Source organism: Schistocerca nitens, chromosome 11, assembly GCF_023898315.1.
Source record: "Schistocerca nitens isolate TAMUIC-IGC-003100 chromosome 11, iqSchNite1.1, whole genome shotgun sequence".
NCBI classification, from domain to species: domain Eukaryota; kingdom Metazoa; phylum Arthropoda; class Insecta; order Orthoptera; family Acrididae; genus Schistocerca; species Schistocerca nitens.
The window spans coordinates 170983295-170999118 of NC_064624.1; the positions used below are offsets into that span (position 1 = coordinate 170983295).

Sequence of the window (15824 nt, forward strand, 5' to 3'; positions counted from 1 at the left end):
TATCAGTGGAACTGCCATTTTGAAGCTGCCGTGTATGGTGATGTAGGTTAGGGTTCCAGATATGACACACTGCAGCCATTCAACCTGGTGGACCCTCATTTGCAAGCAATCGACAAAAAAATAATTCTGAAATTTCGCGTGATGCTCTACCGCTCTAAAAAAGAAACATTTTTGGAAGGTGACTGGCAACAGCCATTAAGTAATGTATAAAATACATATTTGAACCATCAACTATTATTATTTTAAATCCAAATTTCGGTTTCGCTCATGGATCATCTTCACAGATGAAGGGTTAAAATGTTTTAAGCCGCCATTATTTAAAATGTGTAGTGCATGCCATGAATATAAATATATGATATAAGACTTTAAAAGCAAACATCCGAATTAGTATTCAGATGTTTGCTTTTAAAGTCCTGTGTCATACATTTACATTCATGGCATGCTCTACACATTTTAAGTAATGACTAATGCTATATGGTTGCTAAACCATTTTAATGCTTCATCCATGAAGATGGTCCAAGACCAAAAGTGGTAGAATTTGGGCTTAAAATAAAAACAGCTGGTGGTTCAAATATGCACTTTATACATTAAAAAAGAAAGATTACACAAGCTGCTTCTGTAGCGTAATAGTTCAAATGGCTCTGAGCGCTATGGGACTTAACATCTGATGTCATCAGTCCCCTAGAGTTACAGCTGCTTAAACCTACCTAACCTAAGGACATCACACACGTCCATGCCCGAGGCAGGATTCGAACCTGAGACCGTAGCAGCAGCGTGGTTCCGGACTGAAGCGCCTAGAACCGCTCGGCCACAATGGCTGGCTTAGCATAATGGATATATTACAAGTCTGCTATGCAAGAGGTTGTTGTATTGGATCGCGTGAGATACTTTGTAATTCTTTATATTTAAATCGTTATCAAAATGTCTTTGATCATTGTTTTAATTCAGTTAATGAGTTTAAATGTATTCTTTTATTTCTGTTCCTTTGTCACATCATTTTTAATTACTATATTAAATTTTTCAATTGCTCTCTTTTTTTCCTTCCCATCATTCTTTTTCTAGTTTGAAACTTCATGGATGTGAATTTAATTATGTAATTATTTTTATTTCTGTATCACAATATTTAAACATTTGGAAATGGCGGCCTAACAGTTAAATAAAAACGAAAAAATGTATTTATATGTGCAATGATGTGAAAAATGTGATTTTCGTTACAACTTGTACATTTTCTTGGATTTTGATCGTCATATCAACATGTAAAACATAAATTCTTATTGCACTAAGGACAAAAGAATACAGATGAAGGTTTAAGCAAAAGATGAGGTTATATGTAAAGTGAAATACAAACAAAATGAGGAACAGAAATGATGGATGATGAATGTAGTAACAAAAATACAGGATGATGAAATGGAAGTAATTAAATCGACATTAATTCATGGAAATAATTAAAGTCTATATACGAAGTTTTGATCTGGAAAAAGCATTAGGGGAAGAAAAAATTAGAGGAACTGAAGAAGTTAGTGATTAAAAATTTCGTGACAAAGAAATAGACATTTGAGCCCTTTAGTTGAAATAAAATAATAATTACAGTAATTTTGATAAAGATTTAAAAAATAAAATTTTCAAAGCACCCAACGAGACTTGAACCCAAAATCTCTTGCATAGGAGAGTTATAATATATCTATGACGCGATGCAACCATCCTGTAAATTGTTTCCATTTTTAAGTCTATAGAGCATCTTGTGGAATTCCGAAATTATTTTTTCGTCGATTACTTGCAAATGAGGGTTCATCAGGATGAATTTCTGCAGGGGACCTTAACATACCTCACCATATAGATAGCTTCAAAAAGTCGATCCGAACGCTGCGGACCTCTGCTGCTTAAATATGTAGAACTCATAATATTTACAAATGCTGCAGGAATCACAACCTTATGTCTAGAACAAAATAAAAATTCTGGAAGGAGTATATGGGGGTTTCTAGTCCACATTTCTTCATGTCTAACGAAAACAATATAAAATGCTGGAAGGTGTTTATAGGGTTTCTAATGCACATTTCTTCGTGTGGCTGTAAAGGCGGCAACTAGGTTGAAACACCAACCTGGAAGCATCATGGCTTGTGCTCCTAGGTGTACTATGCTCCAGGTACGACACACTCTCTCCTACCGCAGATTCACTGCAGCCGACGACGATGACAGACAAGCGTTTACACCATAGAGTAAATATCTCTGGAGTGAGCATTGTGTTCTGCGCATGTTGTCAACATTAAACTAGGATTGTCACGTGTTTTCGGGACTTCGCTGTGCGTGTGTGCTTTCCGCAGAGTTTGAAGTTTATAATATCAAAAGTTTTCGTTATGTTTTCACCGTTTGTTGATAGTGTAATAGCGATAGTGAATTGCTGTTGTTGCTACGGATGCAAAGAAAAATATGTGAAAGGAGGGATAGTAACTTTTCATGGGTACTATGTTTAAAAATTTCGAGACGCTTTATAATTAAGGCTCGGTTCTGTAGACCTATTTTTCTACGATTTTATGACTTTATAAAAGATATTACGGCTCGTGCAAAAGCTTACAAACAATCGCTTCCTCTCGTAAATTTGCTAGTGGAACAGGAAAGGGAATGGTTAGTTGTTTCAGCAAATACTATCCTCCATGCATTTATCAGTGACTTGTCGATTATGTATATAGATTTGAAAGACGGGAGAGAGATAAATTCAATGGAGTGGGAGTCTGTAATTGTCTTCGTATAATTTGTGTGTCCAAACCTTTTGTTTACTATAAAGTTACAGTAGGAGACCATGTTAGGTGTGTCTAGGACATGGAGAATGATTATGTGTGATTTATATTTTAGTTTCCCAAAGTATGAACAATGAGTAAAGACGTGGCTCCATAAAATGAGGAGGAGTAATTTTGTCCCCACAAAATATTCCATGATATGTTCAAAACACTTTGAAGAGGAATGTTTAGAAAGAGAAAAATTTGGACGTGTGTGGCTGAAGGCATTGCTATACCAACTATTTTTAATTTTGCACAGCACCTACTACCAATTTCTGCATTCAGCTTAAATACATTTTCTGCACAAATCAAATAAAGAACACAATAGTGTAGCTAATCAAAGTAGACATTCATCTTCTTTGGTGTATTTTGCCTTCAGTTTATTTTCTTCACCATTTGGTTAAGAAGCGTAAAATGTTAGTGAACATGTCCCCAAATTCTTTGATTTGTGTCACTTTCCACTTCCCTTAATGGTGTTGTATGGGTTGACTGTTACATGAACAGCCGGCCGAAGTGGCCGTGCGGTTAAAGGCGCTGCAGTCTGGAACCGCAAGACCGCTACGGTCGCAGGTTCGAATCCTGCCTCGGGCATGGATGTTTGTGATGTCCTTAGGTTAGTTAGGTTTAACTAGTTCTAAGTTCTAGGGGACTAATAACCTCAGCAGTTGAGTCCCATAGTGCTCAGAGCCATTTGAACCATTTTTTTGTTACATGAACAACTGTATTTGCTTTACCGTATATTTATTCTCCGATCGCTTTTTTCCCCCCTTCCTACTCAGTCTACTATTTATTTAATTAACTGGGAGCAAGTACGTAAAATGAGTTAAATAAACACTTCAAAGTGTAACCAGTAAGACAAATTGTGCTTTAGGTCGCAAAAAACGGGAAAATAAATACGCAGAAATAGCAGAACAAAGGCCGAATTTGCAGGGATATAATGGCTAATATGTGGCAAATTCGGTGTTTTTCGGACACTTGCAAAAGTACTAGCGTACCGTCAAGTCGTTTTGCAAGATTATCACTGCAAAAATGTACGTCAGGCTCTGTAATACTATAAAGTGCCGTATCATGCCGAAAACTACCAAAAATCGAGTGCATCTGAACTGTGACACCTATCGCAAAGAAGCAGAATGCAATATCACTTGCCCTTAAAAGTTACGTAGCTGGTTAATTCCCGGTATCAAATGGATACTGTTAAAATGTCTGCGCAACATACACTCCTGGAAATGGAAAAAAGAACACATTGACACCGGTGTGTCAGACCCACCATACTTGCTCCGGACACTGCGAGAGGGCTGTACAAGCAATGATCACACGCACGGCACAGCGGACACACCAGGAACCGCGGTGTTGGCCGTCGAATGGCGCTAGCTGCGCAGCATTTGTGCACCGCCGCCGTCAGTGTCAGCCAGTTTGCCGTGGCATACAGAGCTCCATCGCAGTCTTTAACACTGGTAGCATGCCGCGACAGCGTGGACGTGAACCGTATGTGCAGTTGACGGACTTTGAGCGAGGGCGTATAGTGGGCATGCGGGAGGCCGGGTGGACGTACCGCCGAATTGCTCAACACGTGGGGCGTGACGTCTCCGCAGTACATCGATGTTGTCGCCAGTGGTCGGCGGAAGGTGCACGTGCCCGTCGACCTGGGACCGGACCGCAGCGACGCACGGATGCACGCCAAGACCGTAGGATCCTACGCAGTGCCTTAGGGGACCGCACCACCACTTCCCAGCAAATTAGGGACACTGTTGCTCCTGGGGTATCGGCGAGGACCATTCGCAACCGTCTCCATGAAGCTGGGCTACGGTCCCGCACACCGTTAGGCCGTCTTCCGCTCACGCCCCAACATCGTGCAGCCCGCCTCCAGTGGTGTCGCGACAGGCGTGAATAGAGGGACGAATGGAGACGTGTCGTCTTCAGCGATGAGAGTCGCTTCTGCCTTGGTGCCAATGATGGTCGTATGCGTGTTTGGCGCCGTGCAGGTGAGCGCCACAATCAGGACTGCATACGACCGAGGAACACAGGGCCAACACCCGGCATCATAGTGTGGAGAGCGATCTCCTACACTGGCCGTACACCACTGGTGATCGTCGAGGGGACACTGAATAGTGCACGGTACATCCAAACCGTCATCGAACCCATCGTTCTACCATTCCTAGACCGGCAAGGGAACTTGCTGTTCCAACAGGACAATGCACGTCCGCATGTATCCCGTGCCACCCAACGTGCTCTAGAAGGTGTAAGTCAACTACCCTGGCCAGCAAGATCTCCGGATCTGTCCCCCATTGAGCATGTTTGGGACTGGATGAAGCGTCGTCTCACGCGGTCTGCACGTCCAGCACGAACGCTGGTCCAACTGAGGCGCCAGGTGGAAATGGCATGGCAAGCCGTTCCACAGGACTACATCCAGCATCTCTACGATCGTCTCCATGGGAGAATAGCAGCCTGCATTGCTGCGAAAGGTGGATATACACTGTACTAGTGCCGACATTGTGCATGCTCTGTTGCCTGTGTCTATGTGCCTGTGGTTCTGTCAGTGTGATCATGTGATGTATCTGACCCCAGGAATGTGTCAATAAAGTTTCCCCTTCCTGGGACAATGAATTCACGGTGTTCTTATTTCAATTTCCAGGAGTGTATATAAATAATCCACGACACGTACGAAAAGAATCCGTCTGTACTAGGGATGTAGTGACATTCGAAATATACAGGACGCTATACGGACAAACACACGACGTCCCGAAATCACGTGACCAGGCCGGCAATATATGTTGGCAACACAAAATCTGTTTTGCGCATGTGAATGCTCACTCCAGAGATATTTACTCTATGGTTTACACGTCAGTTCAACACCGAAGCGTGAAGAAGAGTGCACGGAGACAGCGGATGTGTTGACATGTGATGGAGGTGCTGGATCTTTTTGCAGAACGGTGCCCGACGTTCGCCGCCGGAGAACTGGAGCTGTGATTGGGCCCGACGCGCCAATCATATTCCAGCACGACTCGGGCGGTTTCCTCGGTCACGTGATGGGCCGCTGCAGGTAAACATCCCCACCGTTCTCCAGCTGGTACGGTCGGCATGGCTTACCACCACCCAGCACGGCTTGGTTCCGGGCAGCGACGCCCGTTGCTTGTGCACCACACACTGATTGTAGAATGTAGGCTTTCACGACCGGGTGACATGGCTGTTGATATACTTTCCGGGATGTGAGGTCGTGGTCCAAGAACGTTTCTGCTCCTTACGTTTCGTCCAGGACTTCCTCAGAGGCGCTGCTCCGCTGAGTCTTGCCGACTGACTGGTCGGGTGTCTGAGAGCGACTTATATATTGTGAGAAAGGGGGGCGTGGTTCAGGTGAAGGATAAACGCCATCCCCTGTCGACATGTGGTGTGTATAAAATTCCGTGTACCTGTGGTAAAGTTTACATTGGTACTACCAGAAGAAGCGTAAACACGCGACTGAAAGAGCATAAAAGTCTTTGTCGACTTGGAAAAATAGAAAAGTCAGCTGTAGCGGAACATGCTCTTCAACCAGGCAACCACCAAGTGAAGTTTTCGGATACCGAAGTTTTATCTACAACGTTAAATTACTGTCCACGGCTATATAGAGAAGCTATCGAAATTTATAAACATCACGATAATTTCAATAGGAAAGAGGAGGCTATGAAACTTAGCGATATATGGACAGTGGCTCTACAAAATTGCAAACAATTTTTATCTTTGACAAGGTGGTAATCGATAGTCAACCTTATCTTTGCTATGGATTATCACTGCTCATCACGTGTCACCTGAACCACGCCCCCCTTTCTCACAATATATAAGTCGCTCTCAGACACCCGACCAGTCAGTCGGCAAGACTCAGCGGAGCAGCGCCTCTGAGGAAGTTCTGGACGAAACGTAAGGAGCAGAAACGTTCTTGGACCACGACCTCACATCCCGGAAAGTATATCGACAGCCACACCACACACTGCTTCCGCTATGGAACCCGACAACTGTTGACACCATTTTCTTAATTTTAGGCCGTCACTCGCCAATCTACTCACTGGTTTGATGTGGCCTGCCAACGCTTCTTCTCCTGTGCCAGTCTCGTCTTCTGACAGCAGTGTTGCCACACAACCTCCTCAATTATTTCTGAATACGAGGCAACTTGATAATAAGATCTCTCAGATTTCTACATCCTTCTGTAGCACCACATCTCAAACGCTATGGTTCTCTTCTTTCTGAGTTTCCCCACTGTCCCTTCGGGTCATCAGTCTTCTGACTGGCTTTATACACCCTCCAAGAATTCCTCTCCTGCATTAACCCCTTTATCTCAGATTCTCATGCAGCCTCTGTTCTCAATTATTTTCTGGATAGGCTCTGTCTTTGTCTACAGTTTTTACCCTCTAGTACCACATATGTTGTTCCCTGATTGCTTCACAGATGTCCTATGCTTGTGTCCCTTCTTCTTGTCAGTGTTTTCCACATATTCTTTTCCTCACCAATTCTGTGGAGAACCTCATCATTTCTTACCTCATCAGTCCAACAAATTTTCAACATTCTTCGGTAGCACCACATCTCAAATGCTCTGATTCTCTTCTATCCCAGTTTTCCCACTGTCGACGTTTCATTACTATACAATGCTGTGCTCCAAATCTGCATGGTCAGAAGTGTCTTCCTCAAAATAAGACCGAACTCTGATACTAGCAGACTTCTTTTTTCCAGAAATTTCCTTTTTGCCTTTGTTATTCGGTCTTTTATATCTTCCTTTCTTCACCTGTTATGTGTTAATTTGCTTCTGAGGTAGCACGATTTCTTAATTTCGCCTCTTTCATGGTCCCAAATTTTGATCTTAAGCTTTCTTGTAATCTCATTTCTACCACCCCTCATTTCTTTCACCTTTCTTTGATTGTCTCTCAGTCCACAACCAGTGATCATCAGAATGTTCATTCCATTCACCAGGTCCTGCAGTTCCCCTTCACTTTCACTGAGCAATTCATCAGTGATTCTTATTACTGATATCCTTTCACCCTGGATTTTAATCCTAATCCTGAACCATTCTGTTGTTTCCTCCGATCGATGCTCGATATGCAGGTTGTACAACACATGTCAAAGACTGCATCGTTCTTTCTAATCAGCGCCCTCCATGCTTGGTCTTCCAGTCTTACTGTTCTCTCTTGATTCTCATACATATTTACATTCCCCCCTTTCCTATTTTTCTAATTATTTCAAATATTCTTACTGTTCTCTGTTGAGTCTCGTGCAGATTTACATTACCCTCCCCCCTTTCCTATTTTTCTGATTATTACAATCATCTTGCATGACTTGTGTTTTCAGATGCCCTTTCAATGTCGACAAATCGGTGTAAAGTTGCAGCAAATTGTCATATGAAGATCTCAGCACATTCACCCAATGAACTGAGGAGACTACTTGCATCCATAAATGATTCTGCCTGCTAAACTTGCATGCATATTTTGGGCTCAATACTTTTTTTCGCATTCTCTCTGATTAATCGGAGGAACCACAAAGCTTGTATTTTTGCACTTTCTGGGTTTTTTCACTTTTGCACGTAAGAATCCATTTGCACACATGGTGGAGTCGATAGTAGCATATGGAACATACACCAATGCATGACTTTATTTTTAAGGACACAGTCTCTTCTGTAAAACATAGTAAGCAACCTGAGGAAAGCGACACAAAGTTTGTAGATTAGCAACTAATTTAATAATCACAGTTGTTAAATACTATGTCAATAATCTGTTTTCCTCCAATTCCTAATTTTTACAATCAAACAAAAAAATAATTTGCGTTTTATGAGCAACTTCTCTGATTTGTCAACAAACTAAAGAATTCTTGCAACAAAAGGAGGATTGAATGAATTTTTGAAGCAGCTTGGTCTGCGGTGTGTGGTTTCAAGAAACTGATTAAGGCAAATAAAACCTGCTGCATTGTGAATGATTCCAGGTGATAATACAACGAACTTCTGAACGGCAAATAGCAACGGAAATTCTTAAATTAATCTACATCTACGTGGATGTGTATCCTGGCGAACAATACACTCCAACTTCGTCTCTCTATGGAATTTTTCATTTACTTGATCAGATGGATGTTCCAACAAATCATTTTAATCATACTAACAACGCATGTTGTTCTCTACATCTTCAGAATGTGGTAGTTATATATGTAGGCACAGTGAATATATATACAGGGTGGTCCATTGATATTAACTGGGCCAAATACCTCACGAAATAAGCGTCAAACGAAAAAAGTACAAAGAACAAAACTTGTCTAGCTTGAAGGGGGAAACGAGATGGCACTATGGTTGGCCTGCTAGATGGCGCTGCCATAGGTCAAACGGATATCAACTGCGTTTTTTTCAAATAGGAACCTCCATTTTTATTACATATTCGTGTAGTACGGAAAGAAATATGAATGTTTTACTTGGACCCCTTTTTTCGCTTTGTGATAGTCACAAACATATGGCTCACAATTTTAGACGAACAGTTGGTAACAGGTAGGTTTTTTAAATTAAAATACAGAACGTAGGTACGTTTGAACATTTTATTTCGGTTGTTCCAATGTGATACCTGTGCCTTTGTGAACTTATCATTCATGAGAACGCATGCTGTGACAGCGTGATTACCTGTAAATACCACATTAATGCAATAAATGCTCAAAATGATGTCCGTCAACGTCAATACATTTGGCAATACGTGTAACGACATTCCTCTCAACAGCGAGTAGTTCGCCTTCCGAAATGTTCGCACATGCATTGACAATGCGCTGACGCATGTTGTCAGGCGTTGTCGGTGGATCACGATAGCAAATATTCTTCAACTTCCCCCACAGAAAGAAATCCGCGGACGTCAGATCCGGTGAACGTGCGGGCCACGGTATGGTGCTTAGACGACCAATCCACCTGTCACGAAATACGCTACTCAATACCGCTTCAACCGCACGCGAGTTATGTGACGGACATGCATCATGTTGGAAGTACATCGCCATTCTGTCATGCTGCGAAACATCTTGTAGCAACATCGGTAGAAAATTACGTAGGAAATCAGCATACACTGCACCATTTAGATAAAATGGGGGCCAATTATCCTTCCTCCCATAATGCCGCTCCATACATTAACCCGCCAAGGTCGCTGATGTTCCACTTGTCGCAGCCATCGTGGATTTTACGATGCCCAATAGTGCATATTATGCCATTTTACGTAACCGCTGTTGGTGAATGACGTATCGTCGCAAAATAGAACGCGTGCAAAAAATCTGTCGTCGTCCCGTAATTTCTCTTGTGCCCAGTGGCAGAACTGTACACGACGTTCAAAGTCGTCGCCATGCAACTCCTGGTGCATAGAAATATGGTACGGGTGCAATCGATGTTAATGTAGCATTCTCAACACCGACGTTTTTGAGATTCCCGATTCTCGCGCAATTTGTCTGTTACTGATGTGCTGATTAGCCGCGACAGCAGCTAAAACACCTACTTGGGCATCATCATTTGCTGCAGGTCGTGGTTGACGTTTCACACGTGGCTGAAGACTTCCTGTTTCCTTAAATAACGTAACTATCAGGCGAACGGTCCGGACACTTGGATGATGTCGTCCAGGATACCGAGCAGCATACGTAGCACACGCCCGTTGGGCATTTTGATCACAACAGCCGTACATCAACACGATATCGACCTTTTCCGCAATTGGTGAACGGTCTATTTTAACACGGGTAATGTATCACGAAGCAAATACCGTCCGCACCTATACGTTTGTGAGTACTACAGCGCCATCTATCACAAAGCGAAAAACGTGGTCCAACTAAAACATTCATATTTCTTTACGTACTAGACGAATATTTAATAAAAAATGGGGGTTCCTATTTAAAAAAAACGCAGTTGATATCCGTTTGACCTGTGGCAGCGCCATCTAGCGGGACAACCATAGCGCCATCTGGTTTCCCCCTTGAAGCTAGACGAGTTTCGTTCTTCGTAGTTTTTTCGTTTGACGCTTATTTCGTGATATATTTGGCCCGGTCACTATCGATGGACCACCCTGTATATGGTGAAGCGAAATTCGCGCACTCAGGCATCGCTGCGCAACTTCCCACATGCCAGGGATAAAAAAAAGTCTCTCGCAAAATTGCTTCTGGCGGGTACATCCGCCAGAAAATGGACGTTAAAGAGTGGCAATCTGGCAACACTGTAACCACATGTATGGTAAGTACTTCTGTCAGTACACAAGAGCTATGAGAACTTGTTTATCTTCGATACTGTGAAACTAAATTCTTTTACTGCAAGCGGTTTGCTTTCCATATTTTGGGAAGCGTTAGTACAGACCAAACCAACAAAAAACGTCCAGCTAAACATGGGTCTAAAATGCCAACTTTAAGATTTATGAGCACTTGCTTATTTTCGCTAGTGTGAAACGCATTTCTTCTACTGAACAAATGCTCATTGCTCTTAAGGTATGGATTTTAGGGCTCATGATTGCTATACTTTTTTTATTATTTTTGTGTAAGGAACCTGCCCCTAAAGTTTTTTTTTTTGGGACACCCTGTCGTATTTGTGTCTACACTAGAGGGTGACAATTACTGCACTATACGAAAAAAAGTAACTTAGTTACAAACAACGGCGTGCGCACACTTTATTCAACATGTAAACGTCACTGCAGATACTTAGATTTAGGGACCGAGCGAGGTGGCGCGCAGTGGTAGCACACTGGACTCGTATTCGGAAGGACGACGGTTCAATCCCGCGTCCGGCCATCCTGATTTAGGTTTTCCGTGATTTCCCTAAATCGCTCCAGGCAAATACTGGGATGGTTCCTTTCAAAGGGCACGGCCGACTTCCTTCCCCATCCTTCCCTAATCCGATGAGACCGATGACCTCGCTGTTAGGTCTCTTTCCCCAAACAACCCAACCCAACTCAGATTTAGGTTATGACACTTTCGATGTGTCTACCATCATTGGCGATGATGTGGCACACATGAATAGCGATATTCTGCATGGCCCGCTGAAGTGTCGGAACATCGATGCTGTCGACGACATCCTGAATGGCTGTTTCCAGCTCAGCAATGCTTTTGGGCTCATTGATGTACACCTTATCTTTAACATAACCGCATAAAAGGCAGTCCCACGTGTTCAGATCCGGAGAATATGGCGGCCAATCGAGGCCCATGCCAGAGACATCTGTCTACCCCAGAGCCAGAATGCGGTCCCCAACGTGCTCCTCCAGGACATCAAACACTCTCCTGCTTCGATGGGGCCGAGCTCCGTCTTGCATGAACCACATCTTGTAGAAATCAGGGTCACTTTGGATGTTGTTGTTGTGGTCTTCAGTCCTGAGACTGGTTTGATGCAGCTCTCCATGCTACTCTATCCTGTGCAAGCTTCTTCATCTCCCAGTACCTACTGCAGCCTACATCCTTCTGAATCTGCTTGGTGTATTCATCTCTTGGTCTCCCTCTACGATTTTTACCCTCCACGCTGCCCTCCAATACTAAATTGGTGATCCCTTGATGCCTCAGAACATGTCCTACCAACCGCTCCCTTCTTCTGGTCAAGTTGTGCCACAAACTTCTCTTCTCCCCAATCCTATTCAACACTTCCTCATTAGTTATTTGATCTACCCATCTAATCTTCAGCATTCTTCTGTAGCACCACATTTCGAAAACTTCTATTCTCTTCTTGTCCAAACTATTTATCGTCCATGTTTCACTTCTATACATGGCTACACTCCATACAAATACTTTCAGAAACGATTTCCTGACACTTAAATCAATACTCGATGTTAACAAATTTCTCTTCTTGAGAAACGCTTTCCTTGCCATTGCCACTCTACATTTTATATCCTCTCTACTTCGACCATGATCAGTTATTTTGCTCCCCAAATACCTAATCTAATTCCCTCAGCATCACCCGACTTAATTCGACTACATTCCATTATGCTCGTTTTGCTTTTGTTGATGTTCATCTTATATCCTCCCTTCAAGACGCTATCCCTTCCATTCAACTGCTCTTCCAAGTCCTTTGCTGTCTCTGACAGAATTACAATGAAATCATTTTCCAAAACCTTCACGTACCGTTCGGTAGTCACAATGCCGTCGAGGAATATCGTACCGATTATTCAGTGACTGGACGTTGCCCTTCACACAGCCACCTGTTGAGGGTGAAGAGACTTCTCGATCGCCAAATGCGGATTCTCAATCCCCCAATGCGCCAGTTTTGCTTACTGACCAACCCATCCAAATAAAAGTGGGCTTCGTCACTAAACCAAAGCATATTCACATCAAAAGTTCCCATCATGCCTCGCGGCCAACAGTACAGTTTGAACGTCCTAACGCAAAATGTTCAGAAATTATGACGATTTTATTTTATATAGTTCAATAACTATCACCCTATATTTTACTTTACATACTAAAGACTGTACTTTCACGTTAGAAACGGGTCTGGAACTTTCTATATTACGTTATAGAAATTCAGAAACTGTTTCTAGCGTTCAACTACAGTGTCTGGCATGTAAAGCAAAGTAGTATACACATAAATACCCATATATTTCATGTAATTGATGATGTCCTTCAAAAAATAAAGCCTAAACGCGTATGATAGAATGAAACTGCTTTCACCTAAAAATTATCAACGTAATGTTTCATGTGTATCTTCAAAAGCTACATCATCAGTCAGAAGCAAAACTGAAATAAGGCGTTTATGTTGCACCTGACGAAATCACAATGGAACTAAGCTATACGTAAAATTTGTTTTGTAGGTCATACGCAAACGAGAAGCATGATTAATAGAATGACATCAGCTTCAGTTGTGATAAGATTTATTCAATCGCACGACCGATTTTTGGATTCTAAAATCCCACCTTCAGGTGTATAAAAAGCTTGAAACCGGCCGTGGATCGAAGAAATCAATATTACAACTGAAGCGAATGCCGTACTATTAAAAACTATACGTGACAGAAAAAAATTAGGTCAGATATGGATTCACTGGGCAAAAAACCATAAGGCTGTTCTATATATAACAAAATAAGAAAGTATTTTTCCACTCACCTATGTAAGCGTTGGTAGATCGCAACTTGTAGTACAATCCATAAAGGATGGAGAAGCCTTGCGAGGTGCTGGGGTGGAGATGAGTTTGTACCTCTTTAATTCTGACGAATTTTGCATGAGAACGAGTGTAAGTAGGCTGTTTAGGTTTTTTTTATTGGTAACGCCACCTCTGTATAAAAAAATCACTGGCTGTGCTGTGTGCAGTCTGTGGCTGCTTTTCATTGTTGTAATACTCGCCATTGTAGTGTTAGGCAGCTGGCTGTGAACAGCGCGTAGCGTTGCGCAGTTGGAGGTGAGCCGCCAGCAGTGGTGGATGTGGGGAGAGAGATGGCGGAGTTTTGAAATATGATATCAAGGTAAATACATTGTTTGTTCTCTATTAATATCTTTCATTTGCTAACTATCCCTATCAGTACTTAGTGCCTTCCATAGTTTGAATCTTTTATTTAGCTGGCAGTAGTGGCGCTCTCTGTATTGCAGTAGGGGGAGTAACCAAGATTTTTGTGAGGTAAGTGATTTGTGAAAAGTACAGGTTAATGTTAGTCAGGGCCGTTCTCTTGTAGAGATTATTGAAAGTCAGATTGCGTTGCGCTAAAAATATTGTGCGTCAGTTTAAGCACAGTCGTGTATAAATTCCATATGAAACTTCCCCTTTAGAAAAATTTATACACGACTGTGCTTAAACTGACGCACAATATTTTTAGCGCAACGCAATCTGACTTTCAATAATCTCTACAAGAGAACGGCCCTGACTAACATTAACCTGTACTTTTCACAAATCACTTACCTCACAAAAATGTTGGTTACTCCCCCTACTGCAATACAGAGAGCGCCCCTACTGCCAGCTAAATAAAAGATTCAAACTATGGAAGGCACTAAGTACTGATAGGGATAGTTAGCAAATGAAAGATATTAATTGAGAACAAACAATGTATTTACCTTGATATCATCATATATATCAGTTCAAGACAAATATCAAAACTCCGCCATTTCTCTCCCCACATCCACCACTGCTGGCGGCTCACCTCCAACTGCGCAACGCTACGCGCTGTTCACATCCAACTGCCGACCACTACAATGGTTGAGTATTACAACAATGCAAAGCAGCCACAGACTGCACACAGCACAGCCAGTGATTTTTTTATACAGAGGTGGCGTTACCAATAAAAAAACCTAAACAGCCTACTTACACGAGACATGCAATCGACCCCCTCCTTACCTACCACCTGATTAATTATGTGCACAACGATAACGAAGGGGAATGATGGTGGACCCTGCTAGTTGGTAAAAATAAGGAGTGCACACTCAAAATAATTTAATAAATATCGTAATCTACTCAGAGAGAGAAAAAGAGAACTTTATCATAATAAACAACATGAAATGGGATTCTACAAAATGATATGCAGCTTAAATATTACAATACAATTTATTATACATCAGAACATAAAGGCACATGCTTATCCACACAAACAGTAGGTTAAGGATAGGGTTACTGAAATATTATGAGAATAAGAGTTGGCTCGAGAACAAGGGGCTCCTACTGTCTGCGATGCAATAGATTGACGATAATGACTGGAGTCCTAATGAATCAAATATTAGTCTCCCGACTATACAGGGTGAGTCACCTAACGTTACCGCTAGATATATTTCGTAAACCACATCAAATACTGACGAATCGATTCCACACACCGAACGTGAGGAGAGGGGCTAGTGTAATTGGTTAATACAAACCATAAAAATATGCACGGAAGTATGTTTTTTAACACAAACCTACGTTTTTGTAAATGGAACCCCGTTAGTTTTGTTAGCACATCTGAACATATAAACAAATACGTAATCAGTGCCGTTTGTTGGATTGTAAAATGTTAATTACATCCCCTAACCTAAAGTTGACGCTTGAGTACCACTCCTCCGCTGTTCGATCGTGTATATCGGAGAGTACCGAATTACGTAGGGATCCAAAGGGAACGGTGATGCACCTTAGGTACAGAAGAGACTGGAACAGCACATTAACTCCACATGCTA

General features: G+C 42.2%; 2 protein-coding genes across 6 annotated transcripts in view; one reads left to right on the plus strand and one right to left on the minus strand.

Annotated features, from left to right (window-relative positions):
- The window catches only part of LOC126213090 (uncharacterized), a 255653-nt gene that overhangs the window by 237569 nt on the left and 2260 nt on the right, over window positions 1–15824 (minus strand). The gene's annotated exons all lie outside the window — the stretch shown is intronic.
- The window catches only part of LOC126213087 (serine/threonine-protein kinase OSR1), a 587751-nt gene that overhangs the window by 196193 nt on the left and 375734 nt on the right, over window positions 1–15824 (plus strand). For 3 of the 5 annotated variants that reach the window (XM_049940682.1, XM_049940683.1, XM_049940681.1), the window contains exon 2: window positions 5701–5814. The exons of the other annotated variants lie outside the window; for them this stretch is intronic. In XM_049940682.1, the coding sequence (XP_049796639.1) occupies window positions 5701–5814 (114 nt within the window). The remainder of the gene's footprint in view (window positions 1–5700; window positions 5815–15824) is intronic. 5 annotated transcript variants of the gene reach the window in all.